The 24,406-nt window shown below is 37.9% G+C and overlaps 1 protein-coding gene and 1 pseudogene across 6 annotated transcripts in view; one reads left to right on the plus strand and one right to left on the minus strand.

The window, feature by feature from the left end:
* The window catches only part of SLC4A4 (solute carrier family 4 member 4), a 346,035-nt gene that overhangs the window by 113,854 nt on the left and 207,775 nt on the right, over window positions 1-24,406 (plus strand). For all 6 annotated transcript variants that reach the window (XM_078068751.1, XM_078068750.1, XM_078068748.1 and 3 more), the window contains one exon: window positions 21,960-22,095. In XM_078068751.1, coding sequence (XP_077924877.1) covers window positions 21,960-22,095 — 136 coding nt within the window. The remainder of the gene's footprint in view (window positions 1-21,959; window positions 22,096-24,406) is intronic.
* Window positions 15,803-16,203, minus strand: LOC144381231 (dihydrofolate reductase pseudogene; annotated as a pseudogene).

The raw sequence follows: 24,406 nt of genomic DNA on the forward strand, positions 1-24,406 counted from the left end.
AATGGAAGTCTGAGTTTTAGATTACCTTCCTAACCCATCCACATCAGAAGCAATACCACTGGATACTGGACTACAACAGGAAATGCTATCTAGCTAGATTTGCCACACTGTTTTTGTAGGTATGTGAAGAGTATAGATGAAAATGAGGTATTTTTGTCAGATGTTGTCTAAGAAGTGAAGGTGGTGCATTTATGAACGGAGTTGCGAAAGAAATGCTGAGGGCTGAGTGCACTTTTGGGGGAAGGGAGCCTTACCACAGACAGTTGGAGATGAACTGCAGGAAGCTACGTTCTCAAGGTGTGTGCAGCCAAGAACACCAAGATGCTGAGATGCAAAGAGCAGTCCACTCAAACAGATGTTTACAGCTACCAATCATGACTTTACAGATGTCTTCATTGCAGTAAGAACTGCTGAATACCCTCCCTCCTTCTCCCCACAAACTATGGCAATGCCCTAAACAGCTTTCTAAAATACACACCTGGTTTTGCCACTTCCTGCTTGAGCTCTCAACACTTCCCTATTGGTGCTATAGGATAAAGTCTAAATGCCTTATCAAAGTATTATAGGGCCATTCATGATTTAGCTCATATCTATTTTTATAGTCTCTTCTCTCTTCTTCTCTTACCACATTCTCATGCTCTGTGCTCCAGCCATGTCAAACTATAGACTTCCAAAGTGCTTTAAGGAAAAAAAAAAAACATTCTGTATAGCCTCTAGCATAGTGCCTAGTAGGGGCTCAGTTCACAGTAGGTGCTTATTAGTAAGTGTTTATTAGATGAATGAATAAATCAAAAGCACTTCACACAGTTACTATAATGATCTGTTTACATGTCGGTTTTTCCCTTTTGGGATATGAGCCCACCCACAGCACTATAGCGTGTACACAGTTCCTGGCACATCATAGATACTTACTACAAGTTTGTGAATGAGTCAATAGCCTGGTAGGATCACACACCACAGGTACTTGGCATATTCATGGTCAACCCTTAGTTCTCCATGCTATTGAAGGGAGATTGGATAAGCCAAACATATTAAATAATAGTGTGTTTGATTTTCTTGGAATTTATAAAATTATCAAGCCAAACAATGACTATCTGAATCTTGAGAGACTGGAAATTTGGCTGACTTTTTAGGTTCCTCCCTTTCCCATGGAATTCTTTGTTTTTCTCTGTATTCTATCTTCAATAGCATCAAACTTAAGACTCATGTAAATACCCTGGATTTAGGCAGAGCTGACCTGCCCCAAATCACTCTGTTAATAGTTCACACCTCAACCAGGTTGAGAAGTTGAACTGTTTAAGGACTTTGGCTTGAGTTGGGTTACCTGGGAGAACAAAAATAGATAAGAGATATTGAATGTCATTCTATTACTTTATAAGAGTTAGTTTGGTTATGACCATGTTTGTCAGGTCATTGTCATGTGTCGAGCCATTGCAAAGCCAAGTTGCAGGCGTTGATTTTGACCTTTAACAGAGGCAGAGAAGACTTCCTTCTCAGGCTGGGCTTCAGGTGCTCCCAGGGTGCGGTGGTATGAAGTGCACGATAAACATATAATATTTACCTGAAACATCACTTTTACTTGGATATTTGCAAAGAAATATTTTTACAATAAAACAAACAGAGTTATTAATTTTGAATGTGAAATCCATGAGAGTCTTTAAAGTTTAAAGACAGCATGGAGATTTACAGAGATATTTTGAGGCTGGGTGGATGCCTCCGTTCTCCCTTCTGGTGAAAGTTTTGAAGAACATGCGCATTAGAGGTTTGTATTGTGGAAGATTTAATGACCGTAGCATAGGCCTTTTGAATTTAAAGAACACATTTGATGACAAAGCCCTTGCAAGTCTTAGTTTTTTGACTTCATCCCTGAGGACTCTGAAGTTCTCTCTCACCCACTTCTTGAGCGTGAAGGGCTGTGGTAGTCTTTAGCTTTACTTTGTTGCATGAGAAACCAGTTTGGAACCAAAGCTTCAGAGAAAGAGACGCTTTCCTGTTTTTGAGGACAAGTTAAATCATGAACTGCTTTATTTAGAGCCAGTTGGAGGTAGCATACTGCTGGCAATTCCAAACCATTTAAAAACAAAAGTTACGGTTATTAATTTTTGAAGCCACAAAAGCATGAATCAACATTATAGCAGGGTCAGTATCTCAGTAGGAACTGGTTTCAACTGAACTGTGGCAGCAAAATAAATGTTTGCAGATTGTTTTGACAGAATGTCATCTACTGGGCTTCAATTTATTCTCTAACAGCCTTACTTTTGAAAGAGTCGCTGCACTTGAAGTAGAGAAGAAAATCCTCCCTCTGAACCTTTCTGGGCCTTAGCAAACAACTCTGTTTGCAAGCATTTGTAATGTAGATCTGCAGATGTTTTCAGTAGGAACTAAATATGTTGCTAAGAGATGTGCCTGTAAACATCTGTTTGACATATTTTACCATGGCAGAGATTAGGGAAATGGGCCCATAAAGCAGAGTGGTCAGCTGGTCACCATGGTGGTACAGGCCTTTTTAAAACATAGGTCACATGTTGTTAAAGCTCTCTAGATAGGGCTGTAAAGTGGAAAGGTATTTTTTCAGCTAATGTACTGAATTAGTCTAAGCATTTATTGACCCTTGACAGTCTTGAAAATTGTAATGTTCCTTAGCTAATTTTTACGGAATACTTTTTTTTAAACTTCTTTTTTTTTTTAAAGGTTTTATTTATTTGACAGAGAGAGACGCAGCGAGAGAGGGAACACAATCAGGGGGAGTGGGAGAGGGAGAAGCAGGTTTCCTGCCGAGCAGGGAGCCTGATGCGGGGCTGGATCCCAGGACCCTGGGATCATGACCTGAGCCCAAGGCAGACAGACGCTTAATGACCGAGCCACCCAGGTGCCCCTAATCTTCTAAGATTTTATGAGGGTGTGTATGCACTGTTGATTGATTTTATTCTTATTTTTCAGTATACACCCATCATGGAAGCTTAGGCCCATACAAACCCTAGGGTAGTTTTATTCCTGGAATGAATGTTTTTTAAAAAATATGTTTTGAAAGTTGTTTGATGAGCTTGAAGAAAATAATTTTCCAAAACAGTCGCATCCATTTTACACAAAACTCTGCTTGTCTCTGTATGCATGTCCTCCGACTCTTAAAAAGATCTGTAACCTCCAAAGTTAAAACTGACAAGTTTATAGGCTAAGTTGTTTGAGCTCTGGAATGGATTTAGACAGCTCTTAAAGCCATTTATAATCAGAGGAAAATAAATTAAAAGGAATAGAATGGATGGCTTGTTGAAAAGTAAAGGAATAATAGCTCAATCCCAGGCTTAGTGTAGGAAAATTTTAACACTCATTGGAAGGCATTTGATAATATATAGTGCTTGGTAACTTTACAGAAAAAAAGAAACATTGTTATCAAGATTTTAACATCTCTCACTTTCAAAGAGTTCAAGTCAACCGCCAGATATGTTTTTGAGATACAGAGCATGGGTTCTTTTTTTTTTTTTTTTTAAGATTTTATTTATTTATTTGACAGAGAGAGACACAGTGAGAGAGGGAACACAAGCAGGGGGAGTGGGGGAGGGAGAAGCAGGCTTCCCGCCAAGCAGGGATCCCGATACGGGGCTCGGTCCCAGGACCCTGGGACCATGACCTGAGCTGAAGGCAGATGCTTAACGACTGAGCCACCCAGGCGCCCCAGGAGCATGGGTTCTTGAAGGGAGCCCTGTGTTCTGAAACAGAGTAGAAATAGAAACGGAGAGGGAAGCACGCTGAGTATGGACTTGAGGGTTAACCAAATCCACAACTGCTTTCTAAGTTTAGGCACCCCCCCTTCCCCATTGCTAGATCTGTGACCTGGGTAATATATGTAACATATTTGGAACATGTTTCATTTGAATATAGACATAATAATACTTAGGTTATGGGAGTGTATAGAAGTATTTCTTTTTTTCTTTTTTCTTTTATTTATTTGACAGATTGACAGCGAGAGAGGGAACACAAGCAGGGGGAGTGGGAGAGGGAGAAGCAGGCTTCCCACTGAGCAGGGAGCCCTGTGTGGGGCTCGATCCCAGGACCCTGAGATCATGACCTGAGCCAAAGGCAGACGGTTAACTTACTGAGCCACCCAGGCGCCCCACAGAAGTCTTTCTTAAAAGAGATAATATATGTTCCTGGTAGGTGCTATTTACTGATGGATGTCCTTATTAAGTCATATTTCCAATCAAGTGCCCCAAACTAATGTGAATAATACAGTTTAAACCACTTGGCCACAAAAAATAGAAAGCAAGCTGAAGACCCCTCAGTAAACCCCATCTCAGTAACTATCTTTTGAAGGAGCTTGCAAGTAGTCAGTTGACAGAAGAAGAATGGAACCTTGTGATATTGGAGGATAGAAGTAGAAATTTTGGAGGAAAAGACTGCCGTAGTTGTATAGCCCTGTTTGCTTATATGTGATTATATCCCAAATAAGATTGTAAGTCAACTGATTGTTCTCAAAGTCTTTGATCATTTGAAATAGGACTAGATTCAAGGTAGGAAAGAAACTCACTTCTGAAGTGAGCTTGATTTCAGCATGTGAAGGATGCATTTTTTTTGACTCCACTCAGAACATTCCAATTTCAGAGGCAAATTAACCAATTGTCATTCATGGTGGGACATACCAAACAAACATTTCAGAAATATTTTAATTGTAGTTGATGCTTCTGAAATGAATCCTTATGCATAACCATCTATATGACTTGGATGAAACACTCTGAGGGGAAAATTTAGTATCAATTGATTTAATGTCCAAATAATGAAATTTTTAATGTTCAGGCCTATTTTATATTAGTGGCCAGGAAAAAAATAATTAGGAATTGACTTTCAGAATCCTTTTTAGGGGATTGATTTAGCTGAGATCACAAGTAACTACTTGGTGGCATTTTTGGATGTGTTTTAAAGTAGGATTAGATTAATATAACATTATAAGAACTGGGCATTGGCCAAGTTTTGTTTTTTTTTTTTTTTTGAGTATACAAGGCAGAAGTTCAGAGTTTATTTAATAACTATAATTTATTTTTATGTAAACCAACAATGGAATCTGTAAAAATATTTGGGCTCTTGTTTTGAAAAACTAAGACTTTTTTTAGAAACCTGGTTAAGGACTGATTTACACGTTTTATTTTAACACGAGTTTTGTTCGACTGTAATAGAGAATCACACTTCCTAAAACCTGTCTTGGGCAAGAGTAGAGACTGGGTGAGCATATCTTAGGGTCCAGCAGTCTTAACGTGTGCGTATTTTGCATGCAGCTCAGAGATAACCAGTGTTGTTAAATATTTATTGGGTTTCTCTTGGGTTGCTGATTGTGTATTTGTTTTGAAGACAGACACGACTTGAAGAGACAAAGTAGATGGTTGTCAGTAGGACTGTACATAAAATTCTCACATTCACTGCAGTCAGTCACCCTTGGACATAGCTTATTAGTTCTTTTCACCACATATTCTTTTTATCTGTGAACCATCGTGCATGCCTTTCCCTCTCTGTCTTTGGAAATCCCCATCCTTATTCACATGCTTTTTGCTTCTTTCAGTGAAGTCTTAATCATCTTAAGTACTTAGTGCTGACTTAGGTCTCTGGAGTTGGTTATGTGCCTTTACCAACTTTGGGTCACTGTCGCTGAGGTTTATTTCTGTTGCCACGGTTGATGGTAAGTTCATTGAAAAAGGAAGAGTAAATATCCTCATTCATCTTTGCAACTCCTTTATGTAGCTGGTATCTAAATACTCCTAGTGAGTGCTTACTACACATCTTTGACTAAATAATAGGGGAAATAAAGAGTGAGAATATTGCTAAGGATTGTTTTTTTTTCCCCTCCCCAAAATGCCAAATGCAGCTTTTTCAGTCTTTGCTTTTGAAAATTTGCTGGTACTCTTTCTCAAAGGAAAGATGAGATCAAAAGTGACAGAATGAATAGTACATTAGTAGGTCATTTAATATAATAGCACCGTCTCATATTTCTGAATAGATTTTTCTAAGCCAGAAGAGCAGAATTCAGTTCCACCATCCATGGATGTGCCTTGTAATCTCTTCATTCTTCTGGTTGTTATTATACATCAACCAGATGAGGAAGCTGAGTCAGAGGGTAAAGGGGGATTTGCTCAGATGGAACTGGAGCTGAGCACAGGATCTGGGTCTTATAATTCTGAATCCATGACTCCAACCATGATTATTGTTTATTTAGGGTCATGTTGTCTTAAGAAGTAAATTCCCTGTGCTATCACTGGACAGGAGAGCATGTACAGAACCCCATCTGAACAATGACTGCTCCAAAAGCTATAAAGATCCGTTTCTCCTGAAGTTGTGAGAACCAGCTGCTGAAGACATTTCACTGATCAAATTGAGGGAGTATGCCAACATAATAGCAAAGGTTTAGAGGGTCTTTAGTATCTTATGTGAGTCCTTCCTAAAATTTATTGAGAACACTTCCCCATCATGCCCCCAAACAACCCTACCTCTTTAGTTCATTTTCACATCATTAGACAACTTTAGTATTTATATTTAATATTTGCCTTCACCTTTAGGACCTACTGACTTGGTAACTTGACCTTGATTCTTCCTTCTGATCCCTTTAAGTTTGCTGTTTGTATTTGCTGGCTTTGGCATGTGTACTTTGACTTTTCTTGCTTTTCAGGCCCAGAGCACCTTCTCTTGCCTTAGTAGGAGTTCCCTGTCTCATTCTTTATATCCCTCTGTATCTGAATTCCAGTGATCCCAGTTTGCTAGTGGCTTTTTCCCACATAAGTAAGGCAGCAGAGGGATTTGGGCAGTTTTTAGGTGAATGCCTAATCTCTGCTTTAGAAGGATACTAAAGCATTTAATGAGCATAATTCTAGGAAAGACAGATTTGAGCTTATGTTGTTCTTAAAAAGTGTGATAAATCGACAAATGTTATTTCTAAACCAGCTTAAATTAATTTGTGATTGATTGAAAGAAGGAGTGGTCTAGGAAGGCAAAGGAACTCTTAGTTTTATGATTGATATTTAATTAATTGGAAATTCTGCATCCAATTAAGGAATAGGCATGCCTTACACATCACCACAAGCTTTAGAAGTGACTAAATTCTCTGCCTGTCCTTTATGAACAGGAAGCTGTTAATAATGAATCTCTTTTGAAGTGGCACTCATTTACTTCCCCCAATAACTGAGGTTATCTCCAGATGACTCAAAGTGTTATGTATAGGTTCTTTATGGAAGGGATTAAGAAATGTTGGATGGGAAAATTATAGCGAAAATGTACTGTGTTGAAAAGGGCTATTCCTTTACTTTTATTGATATTACTCTGTGAAGTACAGAGATTGTTCATAGCACACCTTCATAGGAGATAAGAGTCTCTAGCCAGCCCATATACACACTCTCATCTGTTTGTCATCAGATAGCTTTGTGTAGTATAGCTTTGTGTAGTGTAGCTATGTGGATAACTTAAAAGGAAGTTTATTGATATGACAAATGGTGCTCCTCTATTCTAAAAGAGTTCTAAAAACTAAGCTGATTCCATTTTATTATTTATTGAAGATGATTTAGCAAATCCCTATTGATATTTTGGGAAAGTGCTTAATGAAACAGCATGAAAACTTAGTTGTTTATATTAATTAGGCTCTTGTCATTCATATTGCATTTTTGAAGGAGTTGAACTCAGGTTTTACAAGTGGTCTTTGAGATTCTGTTGTGATTTTGAGGTCGTTGCTGGCCGGTGGACATGTGTTGCTTGTTGGCTTCCCCGCTATAGTCTTTTGGGAAGATAAGACAAGGTAAATGAAGAATTATGTTGTCTGAAAACACTGAAACTAGAAATGCCAAATGGATAGTGTTGGAGGACCTGTTAAATAATTTTTTCTTCACTGAGAATGTAATTAAGAGAGGTTGGGGCTCACTGCCACTAATTTTGGATCCTCTACTCTGAGCAGACTTAAATAAGGTAGAAAAGCTTATTGTAGGATCTTATGGACATTTCTGTATTATGTTCAGAGTTTTATCAAAATCTTTTGAGCACTGATGTATCTATGGGAAATGAGACCATTTTTTCTTTAGAAAGAACCAGCACCTATATAATGTTTCCTTGATTTCTGCATTCCCCCCTCCCCTTTTGAAATGGGGTTATATATATATATAAAAATAAAGATTTTATTTATTTATTTATTTATTTGACAGAGAGATAGAGCAGGAACACAAGCAGGGGGAGTGGCAGGCAGAGGGAGAGGGAGAAACGCTTCCCGCTGAGCAGGGAGCCTGATGAGGGGCTCGATCCCAGGACCCTGGGATCATGACCTGAGCCAAAGGCAGATGCTTAACCGACTTTGCCACCCAGGTGTCCCGAAATGGGATTATATTTTGCGTCACATTTTCTCATTATTGCTATCCAGGAAAGATGGATAGAATTTTGGCAGTGGGGGGATGAAGTCAGACTTTCTAAAGATTCTTTAAGGCTTGGTGTCTTTATATTCTGACGCATTTTGAAAGAGAGTGTGCAGGAGGAAGGATGTCTTCTTTGCTCGTGGAGGCATCTAATGGCAGCATTAGTATGGTGGTTATGACACTAATTTTGGAACAATAAATTTAGCTACTTTGTATAGAAAGTAGTTGCACTTGAGCAAGCCTGTAGAGTTTATTTTGGGAATCCTGAAGATTTCCTAATGTTGATGAAAATTAGGTCTGACTTTAGAAACCTCAGGGTATAAATTGTGCTGATAATTGTTCTGAGTTGAACCTGGAGAAACTGCTGATGTGTTCACTCTTAAGCAGAGTGATTCATCATATAAACCTTTTCATGGACAGCTCTGGCAGAGCAAAGAGAAGTGAAGTAGGGAGTAAAGAAATGAAAGGAAAATGGAGATGAGAGTTGTGACATGCATTAGGAATTTTGAGGTCTTTTAGGAAGAGGTTGCTGGGTAGTCCTATTCTTTGCCATCTTAATTAATGGTTAAGTTCCTATTTACAGAAAGCATCTTAACTTTCCATGCTACCTACATGAAGCCCCTCCCCACTGTCCCCATTCTTCTGTACCCATGGGATTATCTTTAGATATGTGTGGCTGCTCAGTCTGCTAGCTTTCAGAACCATGGCCATAAAGGCAGTGCTGGAGGGCTTTGTTTGTTTTGGACATTGGTCAGAAAGATAATCGAGATTCTGCAGTTTCAACTATTGTAAGGAAGTGTTTGGCACTAATTTGACATGCCTATCCTCAAGTTAGCAATTAAAGATACCTTAATTGGTTTATTTTTCTTATAATAATGACATTAATGTTAATTTTAGAAAATTTGTCAATTTCTATAATTCCATCATTTAGGGATAATAATTGTTAACATTTGGCATGTCCTTCTGGTGTTTTTTCTGTATGTACTATGTAAATCAGTAAGCCTTTGGGTTGAGAGTGCTAGAAGCCCAATTATAACTGGATTAAATAGGCAAGAATGTATTGGTTGACTGAAGGAAAGTCTGGGTATAGCCAGCTCTTTGGGGAAAGTGATTTGATCTGAACAAAAGATTAGAAAAAAGCTAAAGGCAAGAACCAGAAGTTAATTCTTATTCAGATACGTAAGGCATTAGGTAACTTGTAAGTTTAATACCCTGGTAGTTAAATGTGAGTAGATGGACATAGTCCTAGGAATTCCTCTTCCTTGCTTGAGTCCTTACTTTTCTTCTGGAAATTTCCTTATATCTGGTGGGAGTCAAAAGACATAATTTAGGACTTAAGCAGGGATTGAATAACACTTTGAACTCTGTACTGACTTACCAAATCCACATTGTCTGTCTGTCATGGTATTTCATCCAGATTTCTTGATCACCTGCCCCCCCCCTTTTTTTTTTTTTTACCACTGTGTTGATTTGGCATCTCAGGGATTGAGTCCTTGGGAACTTTGGGAGCTTTGGGAGCTGAATTCCTTGGCAGGGTATTGACATTCCCACACTGTGCCCTGGTGACTGTCTATAATGTAGTACCTTCCCAGGTGCTTTTGCAGACAGAGGTCATCAACAGTGGGGCTGGAGCCGCAAGGATGAATATGTGTGAAATATCCCTTGGAGACCCAACAAACACTTAGCAGTTGGATTTATTAGTGGGCATGCAAGTCTTGTGATATGTAACTGGAGAAGAGTCAGGGAAATTGGTTATTACTGTTTCTCTGAGCCCATCTTCCCCGCAAAGACTCATGAATACCATGCACACCTGGGTTAAATGAAATAGGGAAAATGATAGTAAAGTCAAGTCCAGAAAAAAAGTCAAGAAGTTGAGTTTCACCATCAGGTAGTTTAGTTATTGTATTAATCCGCGAGGGCTGCCGTAACAAAATACCATATCCTGGGTGGCTTAAACAATAGGAATTTATTTCTCACAATTCTGGAGGCTGAGAAGTCCAAGATCAAGGTGCCAGGTGATTTGGTTCCCTGATGAGTGCCCTGGCTTGCAGGTGGAAGCCCTCTCATTGTGTCTTCACATGGTGGAGAGAAAGAGGAAGCAAGGTCTCTGGTGTTTCTTCTTATAAGGGCACTAATCCCATCATGAGGGCCCCACCTCATGACCTCATCTAAACCTAATTACCTCCCAAAGCCCCATCTCCAGATGCTATCACAATGGGGGTTAGGATTTTGGTATATAAATTTTGGGGTACACAGTTCAGTCCATAACAGTGACCTGGTTTTAGGTCACTATTGAGGATGCTAGAACCCAAAATGACAATTGGGATTTTATGTCTTTCTGGTAGAGATTCTTGAAATATTGAAATAATATTGATAATATAATTAATATAATTGGAATAATTAATAAAAGACTTGGCAGACCAAAGTCTGGAATTTCATAGATAAAATAAATTTATTTGACTGCTAAGACCATCACTGAGACTACTTCTTTGGAAATGGCTTCACACCATTTAAAAAACACATATTAACACTGACAGGGAGCTTGTTTTAATTTTTTCAACCCACTATGTTGGCAGAAATTATAAAGGAGCAAGACAGAATAAGTTGGGGAATGTAAGGGCTACCACCTTTTTGTTCTAAAGAATTTTGAATATCTTATAGATACTACTCGGATCCTGATAACATTTTTGTAATGTAAACTCTAGGTAAATTATTTTTCTGATTATTTTGAAGAAGAAAGGCTAAGGACACAGATATTTTCCAAAAATGTCTCAGCAAACTCTGGTTCTTCTCACCTTTTGCTAGCTGAAATTGAACTTACTCTGCTTCTAAGTAAGATAGTTTGGTAGTATTCTGAAATCCAGGCTCCTGGCACTGTTGACTTTCTATAGCTGAATAATAATGTCATGGCATATTAAGGAAAATTGTGATAATTGACAGCTTTTCATGTGTGGGGGCTTATTAATACATGGATACCTAAGTATTTAAAAAATTATCCATCTTAATGAATGCTATTTGGCTGTTTCAATTTCTTAGCTAATTGAACAGAAAAAGTAACCATCTAATTTACCTGTTTAGAGCTTGCCAGCATGTAAGTCAATAGTCATTTTCTGGATTTATTGAGGTAGAAGTAGGTTGAGGCATGGGTAAAGTCTAGATGCGTTGTATAGATCACTCCAAGAAAACCTGGATTCTATAAAAACAGGTTCTTTGATGCATTTAATTTGAAGAGGATAATTTGTGGATGACTACTACGAGTTACTTCTACTCTGGCCCATTAAAATAGAATCACAGACATGTATATATCAGGACTCTTTTGGTTGCAAGTGACAAAAAAAATTGTCTTAGATTAAGGTAAAAGGGAATTGTCATATATGATTGAGAAGTATCTGACTTCAGGCATGGCTGGATCTAGGTGCTCAAATAATGGCATCAGGAACCTGTCTCTGCCTTGGTTCTGAGTTCTTCCATGTTTACTTTACTCTCACACACTCTTCCCTTTTAGTTGCAAGATGCCATCTGCACTCAAAGCTTTTATTACCTTCTTAGCACCTTAGCATAAAGTGAAAATTTATTTTCTGGAAGTTCCAACAAAAGACTGACACTTATTTACTCTGATTGGCCTGGATTAGGTAAAGTGTCCTCTCAAAAATTAATTGTTGTGGCCAAGATTTGTGATATTCTCATTCTCCAGACCTGGGTCATAGGGAATGATTCATTCTCATTGAACTTCTAAGTATAAAAATGGTTCTGCAAAGGAAAGTGGGATGCTGTTACCAGAAAAGAGAACAGGGGTGTTGAGTAGGCAAGAGTAACAGCCACTACAATGCATGTGTATGTTTTAAAGATTTATATATATGTAACTTTATTTGGCGATTTCTCATTTCTTACAGTTATGAATGTGAAATTGAAGTTTGATGATTTTATATATACATTTAAGTATTTTTTAGAGTACTACAGTGGTCTAATAATTAGATAAATTGTGGAAGTTTTAGCAACTGTAGTGTTGATTTACAGACATTTAACTCAGCATGGAGAGAAATGAATACTTAAAATGTAAACCAGTTGGTGATAGCACATTGATAAGTTAAAGAAATATTTATTTATTTATTTATTTTTAAAAATTTATTTATTTGAGAGAGGTGGGGAGGGGCAGAGGAAGAGGGAGAGAGAGACTGTCAAACAGACTCCCTGCTGAGAACAGAGCCCAATGGGCGACTCGATCCCCCAGCTCTGAGATCATGACCTGAGCTGAAATCAAGAGTTGGACACTTAACTGACTTAGCCACCCAGGTGCCCTAGTTATTTCTTTTTATACTTTGGTTTGAGAGCCAAGACTTTACCAGATGGTGAATTTTGCCAAGGAGAAAACACAAAATCTGTAAATATTCGTTTAACCCACAGAAGGGAATTTGCATGTAAACTTGTCATGCTCAGTATGAATTGTTCATTATGATCATTATTTCTATTAAAAAATTTTTTTTTTGGTAGCCTGTAGGGTGGCCACAGTGGGATGTTTTCCAGACCAAAAACAAAAGGCACATTCACAAATTGCCTTTTGGTGGATAATGAACCAAATGTTCAGTTAATTTACTTTAGGACTATTTCATATGCCATTATGATTTCTGCCTCTCCTGAAATCCAGTACATTTACTGTCTGCATCGTTCATATGGCTCTTTTTTTTTTTTTTTTTTTTTTTTTTTTAATGAGATCATCTTTTGGAGAGTGGTGGCTAAAAAATGGGCTTGGAAATAACACAAGTAGGTTTGAGGTTATATCACTTACTAGTTGTGTGATCTTGGGGAAGTCCCTTAGTCTCTTAAATACTCAGTTTCCCTGTCTGTAATATGAGTAATACAAGAGATTGATAACAGTAGATATTTCATATTTTTGTGTAAAACAAATAATATAGTAAGTGAAGGGCACTGAACACAGTGCCTGGTACAGTGTAACCACTCAAAAACATTAGTAATTGCATATTCCGTTTTTATTGATAGAATTTTTCCCATTGTCCCTTGAGGACAAGGACCTTATCTTAAAAATATTTTGTGTACTTTCAACAAGTAACATAGTGATTCACACACTAAAAACTAATAAATATTAATTAAGTAATCAAAATGAGAACGTAGAACTATACTTCAAGCATTGCTAAGCCTCTGGGAAGCAGACGAAAGAAGCAAAGAAAGATTTTTTGTGAGAAACTGGGGCAGAATATATATTATGTATTTTTCCATTCATTTTCTTACTCATTCTTTTATCCATTCTTTTTTTGTGTAACTTCACTGTGCACAAGGTAGGCACCAAGAATAGTTTAGGTAAGTGAAGAACCAGGTGGTTGGCTTAGTAAAGATGTAAAGACAAAGTACAGCAATGGAAAGGAAACCCACAAAGTAGTGGATATTAAATGTCTCTTTTTTTTTTCTATTTTTTTTAAGATTTTATTTATTTATTTTTAAATTTTATTTTATTAGGATATTAAATGTCTTAATAGAAGTGCAGATTAAATGTTGTGGTCCCTCAGGGTAGGAAGAGATTGCATCTAACAGAGGAAAATAGCTTACTTGAAGTGTACATTCTTTTATTTGTGGCTTACTCAATAGGAAATGGTGACTGTATTTTGGTCACTGTGCAGCTAATCCAAAGATGGATTTTTTTTTAAAGATTTTATTTATTTGACAGAGAGAGACACAGCGAGAGAGGGAACACAAGCAGAGGGAGTGGGAGAGGGAGAAGCAGGGTTCCCGCCGAGCAGGGAGCCCCATGTGGGGCTCGATCCCAGGACCCTGAGATCATGACCTGAGCTGAAGGCAGACGCTTAACGACTGAGCCACCCAGGCACCCCCAAAGATGGATTAAGGGGAAGGATGGAATAAGGACAGTTTGCAAACTTAGATATTTTCCATTTCAGAGCTCTTAATGTAAGCTTCCTTTTGCCTGTGGTTATGTTTTTGTGTACTTGAAGATGTCCAAGGTTTATTCATCCGCATCTAATTCATTCATTTAATATTTCAAGGGACGATTAAGTGCATAGTACTGTTGGTCTTTAAGGAAATACATAGACAGACCCTGTCCTCCAGGAGCTTGGTGATTAGTTGGAGAGAGGTCACATCACCAACATTTCTGTGAATGGTTATTACAGGTTATTGGAAAAGATAGAATTTTCAGCTGGGCCTTGGAAATTGAGTCAGAGTTAGAAAGGAGAGAAAAGACTATATCAGATAGGAAAGATGAAAAAAGATCTGAAAATGAGCAAGTCTGTTCTCTAATTCCTTCCTTCCTTCCTTCCTTCCTTCCTTCCTTCCTTCCTTCCTTCCTTCCTTCCTTCCTTCCTTCCTTCCTCCCTCCCTTCCTCCCTCCCTCCCTTCTTCCTCCCTTCCATTAATTGTTTCTTTATTGATTGACATTTGGCTGCTTCCAAGTTTAAAAATAATGGTGCCACAGATACTCTTGGGTCCATCTCTTTGTTCCAGATTAATTTCTAGAAGTGGAAGATCTGGGTCCAAACCCAGAATATTTTGATTTTTAATTGATATTGCTAACTTACACTTTAAAAAGGTTGTATCAACTAACAAGGCAGAAAATGCTATTTCTTTGGATACCTAACAATTCAAATCTTTGCTAACATGATGGGTAAAACATGTTTTAATTTTAATTTTTAAGTTTGTGAAGTTTACTTTCTAACTTACTAATTTTGGTTTCTGGCATTATCCATTTTCAATTCATTACCTCTTTGAATTTTTAATTTTAGCCATATGCTTGTTATTAGATTACTCTTTTGTAAAGAGCAGCCTATTTTTCTATCATTTACCGTCCCATGGGATCTCACCAAAGATCAGAAACTGAGTTTTTGGAGGTCTCAGACCTTCTCTTTTAACCTTCAAAAGGATAGTCTCCTGCCTGCTTCTTTACTATCCACATGGAATGTACTAGAGTTCTCAACTTACTGATTTCCTATCTGAGTGAACAGAACTTTTTTTTTTTTTCAGAAGTGTGATATGCATAGAGTAATTCATAGTCCCCATTTTGATCAAATTTTCTTTTAATATCTGAGTTCTAGCTCTCCTGTGTATAATTTATTTCTGATCTTTGGACAAATCTATCTAGCTCCTATCTCTCTATAAGCCCTGGTTTCAACTCATGATACGAGAGGATTCTCCCACTTTGGTGTTTTGGTAGATATGTAGGTGACAGGTAGACAGGCAGGTGATTGTCCTTGATTGGCATTCAGATAGTGATAGCAAGAAATGTTTCACAAATGATATCTGGTATAATCTAGTTAAGATGAATCTTAATTATAGTCTAGTTAAGATTAAGATTAATTAATAAACACATTGCTTAGAAATAGTTATGCTTTGATCTAAAGTCAACAAAAGTCTTTTTTTCTAACATTAAAATATATAATTGGAGGGCAAGGGGAACAACTTGAAATAAATCAGAAAACATCTTCACATGAATCATTCTTTTTATATACTTCAAATTTCTACTTAATGCCTTTTTCCTCCTGGACACCAGAAAGAACACTTGGGTATTCTGGAAGAAGCTTGTATTTCCCCAAATCAATTTCTGTAAAAAATGTGTTACTTTCAAAGAGTTTGAGATGGCTTGGCTTGTTCGTGGCTTCCTTATAAACAGAACTGCCTCCCACTATCCAAACCATGTCCACTTTCTTTGTTAATTCTGGTTGTTTAATAAGTTTTAAGGCATCATGCAGACTTTTGGCTAGAAAATGAGTGCCTTGTGGAGGTTCCTTGATTCTCTACTGAGAACTAAGTTAATTCTGTCCTCTAAAGGTCAGTTCTTCTAGGGAAGAGAGAGTCATGTCCTCCTACCCATAATCACAAAATTCTATTTACAAAATTCTAATTACAAAATTCTGTTCTGGTCATTCTTGGGAAATACCTGAATTCATTCCTGGATGGGGGCCAGGGTAGGTTTCTGTTCTTGCCTATGCCCACGTTCTGGGACAGAGTTTAGCAGATGAACTGTGACAGCAGCAGTGAACACCTCTGAGCTTGCTTGTGACACTGGGGTTCCTGGCTGAGCTTGGTGCAAAATCGAGCAGGTATGTTCTTCTGTCACCAACATTTCTGGGTTGTTGTGGGAGACAGGTTGGATGCAGAGATTGGGGCCAAAGTGACATGACAGGCTCACTGAGAGTTGACTCTCTAGCCAGGTAGGTGTCATTGGAGAGGTGTCCTCTCACACACCATCTTTGATTGGTGGATAGTGACTGCTCTGAGGTCAAGTTTAGTCTCAGCAGGAATGGATGTGATGTATGCCATGGGTGCTGGTGGTGGGAGTGGGAATGGCAGCATTCCTGCCACATGTTTGCCTTCCTTCTTGTCAGCACTGGGGATTTGGGAGCACTGGGTCTATTGCAGACTATGACATTGTCACCCTGCAGGTGGATGCTGGTCATAGATAACCACACTTAGGTAGGGCCCTCCAGGAAATTCTACAGCTACTCCGGGGGGGAAAAACCCCCAAACCGCGCCCCCCCAAAACCCCCAAAACACATTCTAACCAGAGGGCAGAATTAAAGAAAAAAATCAAGGCAGATTAGAGGCATTAACTTGGCTTTGATCTACAGGCCTTCTGTTCTGACAAAGGTGATTGGATTAATTTGACAGTTTTTCTCTCTCCCTCATTTCCTGCTTCCCTGTCACCCTCTCTCATTTTTCTCCAGGTTCTCTCTTATGATGAAACTAGGTTATTTATTACTTAGAATCATAATCTATTCATCTGTAATGTAAGTTGATTTTCTGCTGTTTTCTCCCCCCAGGTATTAAAGTGAGACTAAAGAGGTTTCATTATTTTCCCCTGTTCTGTTATTGGCTGTTTCCCAGAAAGGTACACCTTTATATTCTCATTACCAAAGCTACTGAATTCACTGAAGTAACACATGCAGAACTTTTGGCTTTTTTCTTTCCTACCTTATGTATTTTCAACATACAAGGGCTCTCAGGGCCAATATCTGTGAGCACTTTCTTATTTAGAAGCTAGGCAGGTTTTGCTAGTAAGGGCTGGCAGTTTTTAAACTAATTTAAACCTTGTATTTTAGCTATGATAATTGATCATCATCACCCTATTTTTCATGTGAGGAACTTGAGACACAGAGAGGTTAATTAACCTGTCTCAGGTCACACAGCATATAAGTAGCAGAGTTTGGATTCACACCTAGGCAGTTGGGTTCCAGAGGTCTATATGCTTAATTTCAATGCAGTGCTGTGTCTTCTATTTAGCTCATTTCCCTTTTGATCAAAATTTACGGGGGAAAAAAATGAATTCCTGACATCCTTCATTAGGGAGACTCTCTGCATATCTTTGTGTTAAGAATGACATTAGAAATTGGGAAGGGTATTTGCTGGCTACAGAGGCTGCCCCTCCCACAGGTCTATATTTACAGTACAATTGCTGTGGCCTCTTACTTCTAATTCTGGGGAAGCTTAGTGGAGCAACTAAGGAAAGAAACTTACTAGAGTATCGAGCTAGTTTATGACACAGGATTTTGGAACTTTATTCCCAAGGGGTTGTTACACTGGTTACTCAGAAGCTGTATTTAATATGCATAAGACAACTTACACATGAGACCCAGAGAGTCAGAACCGGGGGTAATGTCGCAACCCTCTTCCATTCTATTATGTGGAAGCCACAGCTGCCTCTCTGCTAAGCAGAGTTGTGTTTTCCTAACTGGAGGCTGCTGGATCTCAGGGTAATGCTCCATGGATCAGAGCTGAGCAGAGATGTATACTGTGCTCTGCAGGAGAGTCTCTTTTCTAAGGAGGGGAAAGGTTTATTCATCTCTGTTAGAGGTGGGGACTAACTCATATCACATTTTTAGAAATGGACAAAAAATTGATTCTCTAAATGTAGACTTTTCCCTTCTAAAAGCTAGTTCTACCTCAGGGAGCGTTGATGTTGAATGTTGATGAAAAGTCCATCAAATCTGTGACTGTCAGTTTCAGAACCACTCGGATAAATAACCACATTTGAAGTAGTGTGAACACTCTGCTCCTGGAAATCATAGCCACATTCCAAATTCTGCCCGTTATTTCTTACCCTCCCATCATTTCCTTCATGACTTCCATGATTCTCTAAAGTAATGACACTTTCCACTTCTTGACTGGAAAGGCGTTGCAAGTGTTCTTACACAAAAGTTCTGGAACTTTAGGTTTTTTTCTCCCAGAGATGTTAAGAAATTTCAGTCATTTTTTTTCTAATTACAGAAATTAAACATCCTGTATCCTATATTAATATATATTCAATTATCTTATTTGAATGTTCTATAAACATGGAACAGTTTGCAGATATTTTTGTTGGTTTATGTACTAATTTATTCATTTAACCAATTAATTATTCACTAACCTAATAACTGGTTAATGTTTGTTGCCCCTCCTAGCATGTACACTTAATAAGAACAAGGATCTCGGTGTCAAGTTTTTTGCTTTATCTTCGGAGCCTGAAACAAAGCCTATTTAGGGCAAAGACAGTACTCAATAAATATTGCTGAATGAATGCATGGATGAATTGTGTACACTGTGGAGCTGATAGAAATGTGAAAGGAAGAACATAGAAGCCCTGGAAATAAACTGTATAACATTTAAAAGGTGTATATATAGGCAGTCTTTGCTTTGCATGGTAGGGCAAGGCCATAAATATGACTATTCAAGCTGAAATTGTATAAAACAATCCTAATAATCAATGGGAGAAGTTACTATTTTTCTTTGACCTTTAAAAAATATTTGCCATGTCATTAAAATCTCTCTTGCTGTTTGGTTATAAAGGTATAGGGAAATGAAAAAAATAATACAACTAGTATTTAGTACTAATTTTTAAACTAAACTCTAATTTAGAATGTCAGAAATACTGCGATTAGGGGCACCTGGGTGGCTCAGCCGTTAAGCGTCTGCCTTCGGCTCAGGTCATGATCCCAGGGTCCTGGGATTGAGCCCCGCATCGGGCTCCCTGCTCAGTGGGAAGCCTGCTTCTCCCTCTCCCACTCCCCCTGCTTGTGTTCCCTCTCTCGCTGTGTCTCTCTCTGTCAAACAAATAAATAAAATCTTTAAAAAAAAAAAAAAGAAATACTGCGATTAAAGTATTTTATTTCTTTGTAAAATCTTGTCAGGAGTGGGTTGAGTAGTGCTTGCCTTCTTCCTGTTGTACAGCTTATGAGATGGAGCGAGCATCTTCTCTATGCCCCGATGAATTGCATACTCCTCTCTAACTTTGGATCAGCTTCCAACATTTTCTCCTTTGTGCTTTGCATGTCAAGAAATGTCTCTGAGAGTTCCTTTAATGTGAAATGCTTTTTTTTCTCCTCCTCCGCCTTCTTCCTTTTCTCCCTCCTCCTCTTCTTCTTCTTCTTCTTCTTTTTTTTTTTTTTGCCAGCGTCACTTCCTCTGGGACATCTTTGTCATTTTGGTCCAACTACTTTCCTTATTTATGTTGTTTGCCTTCACTGTGTACTATTTGACTGTTGTCTAGATTCTCTCGCATGGTGAATGGCAGCATTGTCAGCATCCCCATGAGCAGCTCTGTCTTTGATAACTCCATTTACATTCAACATGGATTTCATTTCCACCATATCACTTTTTGTTTCTGTACTCTACTTTCATCTCTCTTGGCCACTCTCCTCTTTTGATATGAAGGCAACACGGGTACACACTTTGCTGTCTGTACGTGAACGAGTAACAAATGCGCAGTGACCAATCACTGACAGACTTTGCAAGAAGCATTATGATCGGTCACTGATCATGATGCATGTGTGTTATTAACATAGTAATTTATGGACTGAAGAGCTAGCAGTGAAGTTTGTATTTCATGTAATTACTCACAGTTAATATACTATCCTAACTGAAATTTAAGCTGTATTACTGGGGGACTGGTGTTCTTTAACTAAATGGCAGTAACTGAAATTCACACACCTTGGAACCATGCATAGTGAGGGTTTCCCTCAATTCCAGACTTTATTTTGTGGATATATGTGTATTTTTTCTTTATTGGCGTGGGATCACTTTATTCATATGATTTTGCAATTTTATTTTTCATTTAGCATTTCATATATGTAAAAAAATGATAATCTCGACTTCATGTTTTATAACTACATGGTGATTTACTGAATAGTTGTAGTGTAATTTATTTAACCAGTCCTCCTTTTTGGACATTTAGGCTTCTTCTGTTTTTCTCAATGATAAACAGTGTTGCATTAGTCATCTCTGTCTTTGAGGTAACAACTATTATTTCTCTGAAATGAATTATTTCTAGTGGTAGAATTACTGGGTCACATGATGTATACACTTTTAAAACATTTCCATATCCTTCCAAATTTCCCTTCAGAGAGAGGTTCCCGTTTAGGCTTCTATCAGTGACATAAATTGAGAGGTGCTGTGCATGTGTCCTAAATCTCCAGCAACATTGGGATTATCATTTTTTTTTACATTTTTGCTATTTTCATAGGTAAAACATGTATTTTATTTTAATAATTAGTTTTGGATTACTAGTTAGGTTGAATATTTTTCATGGGTTTGTTCGTAGTATTTTTTGATCTGTGGAATTTCATATTGTCCTGTATTACAGTAGTTTTCAGATGGTAGGAATATTCTTGTTTTATTAGGTTGAGTACACCTATTTCTACAATGTGTGTGTGTGTGTGTATACATATATATGTATATACACATATATCTGTGTACCTGGACTATATTCACATGTATATACCATTCTTGGTTTTGCCCAGATATTATAAAGAGTATCTGTGGGCCTTAGTTTTGTAATATGATCATCAGTTCTCAAAGGCTTTCCTTTTCTTTAAAAAAAAAAAAGGGGGAGAATAACCCACAACCTGAGGGAAGTTCTAGTTAATTTTTCATTATATGATTTTCAGGAGATAGGGTCAAAAGGAGCTAGTAGGGCATTCAATTATGTGCTTGAGTGTGTCAGAAAAAATTTTTTTCCTCAGGTGTACAATATTTTACTTGGGCTTGTTTTTCAAGTGCATTGAAGTGTGACTAAACATTTTTGGGTACTGCCCTTATGTAAAGAAGAGGCCCCATCTTGTTAAATATTCCTTCATCAGCTTTGCACTTAGCCAGTTACAGGCAGTGAGGATCCTGTGAGGGCATGAGCTTTAGGCATTGGACAGAGGGAAGGTGGGTGGGAGGCAAGGACCTGGGGGAAACTCAGGATTGGGGTGCTCTGCCCCCTCCCACTGCTGTAGAAAAAGTGATTGGCTCAGGCTGGTTTCTATCTAATAATTTTGGATGGGTCATAAGTGAGGAAGGAGGGAAGGTCATGCGGTTGGACCTCAGCTCATCTGAGGGCTAAAGGTTCTTTGTCACACACCACACAGAACTGGAGTCCTATCCTGGAGAGTGGTGGCGAGCTGAGATACAGTTTAGGACCGAAGGAGCAGAGAAGGGCTTTGAGTTTTTTTTGTGTGTAGGTTGGGGAAAAGGGAGGCTCAGCAAGGAGGATGTCCATAGAAAACGTGTCAGGGAAGTCCAACAGCCTTGGGGACAGAGGAAGAGCTCGAAGCTACACTTTCCTCAGGGTTGTCCAGCCCGTGTTTAACCGCAGTATTTTCACTTCTGCAGTCTCTCCTGCCGCAGAACGTATCCGGTTCATCTTGGGCGAGGAGGATGACAGCCCAGCACCCCCTCAGCTCTTCACCGAACTGGATGAGCTGCTGGCCGTGGATGGGCAGGAGATGGAGTGGAAGGAGACGGCGAGGTGAGGCATGACTGGCTGTGCAGTGCTGACCTGGGGAAACAAGTGCAGGGCAAGATCGCTGTCTGTGAGCACCTTTGAATAACTGAGGAGCATCGTGTTGGCTGGGTTAAGGAATAAAAGGATTCTTTTTCTTCTCTGTTACGTTGATGTGGATGCAGGACACCCTTTATTTCACTGCTGGAGCATTGTTACATTGATTCATGTTGTTACAGTTTTAACTTTTATAAAGAATTAGAAGTAAATCTGTGTTCATATGCTATTTAATAGTAAAATATCTTAAAGAGATAAACACAAGCACCCAAACATGGTAGCCTAGAGATATGTATCCACAGTTTCTGCAGTTAGGAGGGAGGTTGCAAAGACAATGTTTACCCACAGACTTGCCATTATTCCAAGGAAAAACCTGTCATCTTTTAAGTATCCACGAAAGCAAGTAAAAGGTTCACTTGAATTTGGAGTTTAGAGACCTGAGTTAAATTTCAGATTCCGTCACCTGTTAGCTGCATAGCACTCAGTGTCTCAGAACTTTGATTTCATCATCAATAAAAAATGGATAATAATACCTACTACATATATATGTATGCAATATAAGATATGTAATATATCTTTATGTATTTTATTTAATATTTGTCTAATTATATCACAGATATTTACATACATGCCTATATGTATGTATATATATGGAAATACCTTGTAAATTGCTAAGCACTACAGAAATATCTAAGGTTTCGTTCTTCTCATGATAACAGAACTTTTCTTTCTTTCTACATATAGATTAAGTTATATACTCCACACTGTATCTTCTAGGACATAGAACAATTATGTAATATAAGGAATTTGATATAATGCAGTTACTGATCTCTCATTGTCGTAATTGCATGGAGATTCAATATATTTCCCTTTCACAAGCAAAATAATGTTAAGATACACCTTTTATAGCCTGCAATTTAATTCAAATCAAATTCAACTGGTGTTTTTTTGAATGCATAGTATATGTCAGGCACTAATGAAGTACTGAGAATAGAGAAGTGAGCAGAAGAAGCTCACACACAGATTATTGTATCTTCCTCAAGTTTCAAGTGTGTTCAATATAATATCTTTACAATCTGAGGAATGAGGCAAATCAAATCCTTCTTGTAGCTTTGGGTTTAAAAAAAGAGTAAAATAAGTGAAAACCTTCTTCTGTGGATTAGATGGAAAAGAGATTTATGTCTGTTGTTCCGCTTCTAGTTAGGTCATTCTAGACTCAGAAAGAAATATATTTTTTATCATCTGTGATTAGTAAAAGTTGATGAGATATAAAGAACCACTAACTCAATTGTCTTTCCTTTTCTGGATGAGGTTCTTTTGAGAATTAAAGGAAGAACTTTTATTTTCTGGGGCATATCTTTTTTTTTTTTTTTTAAGTTTCTTTAGTAGGCTCTACACCCAATGTGGGGCTTGAACTCATAACCCTGAGATCAGGATTCGTATGCTTTTCCAGTGAGCCAGCCACGTACACCATTTCTGGAGCATATTTAAAAGCTTCATGCATCATATCATTTCTAATCAAGTGTTCATCAAGTTAATTGGATTTTTTGGTAATTTTTGTTTAGTTACTGAGACTTAACACTCTGTAGGTTTGTGGATTTATTATCATTACTGCAATACTAAGTACTATTGAATGTCTTTAGACATTTAGGATTTTTAATAGTAGAGAAGCTTCATAAATTAATTCATTTGATAATGATAGAGAAGCCTTTATTTCTCACCAAGAATTTCTAGGTAGTTTGGTCTTGTGGAAACATCTGCTTTAAAAGAAAGTTCAGTAGGAAAAAAAGTTTAGTAGAATCCATGGATAATTTCATATCTTCCATAACTTGAACTGTGCCCAGAAAAAAAAAAAAAATCATTACATTTTACTCCTGGCCCTCCCAGTAGCAGTAAGGGAAGAGACCTAATCTTAAATATGTTATTTTCCATTTGCTGGATAACTCTAATATTCAGACACTAATAGTGGGTGTGCTTGTTTTAACTCTTCTGTTAATATTTTCTCCTTCTTATTAAAAACCTATCTGTAGCACATTTCTGCTTCTTCACCTCTGATGCTCCCTCTTGAAGCTCTTCATTCTTGTTCTTTCAGGACCTCTTTCCATGATACAATAATTCTCTCTCATTCCCTTCTCTTAGTCCTAATAACCTGGAAATTAAAAGTCCCACGTAAAGTACACTTTTGGTTCATAAACATCCTCCAAAAGAAGGCTTTCAAAGTAGAATCTTTTACTAGAGAAAAACAAAACAAAACAACAGAGTGAGAATCGTACCGGTACAT

Source organism: Halichoerus grypus, chromosome 3 (assembly GCF_964656455.1).
Source record: "Halichoerus grypus chromosome 3, mHalGry1.hap1.1, whole genome shotgun sequence".
NCBI lineage: Eukaryota > Metazoa > Chordata > Mammalia > Carnivora > Phocidae > Halichoerus > Halichoerus grypus.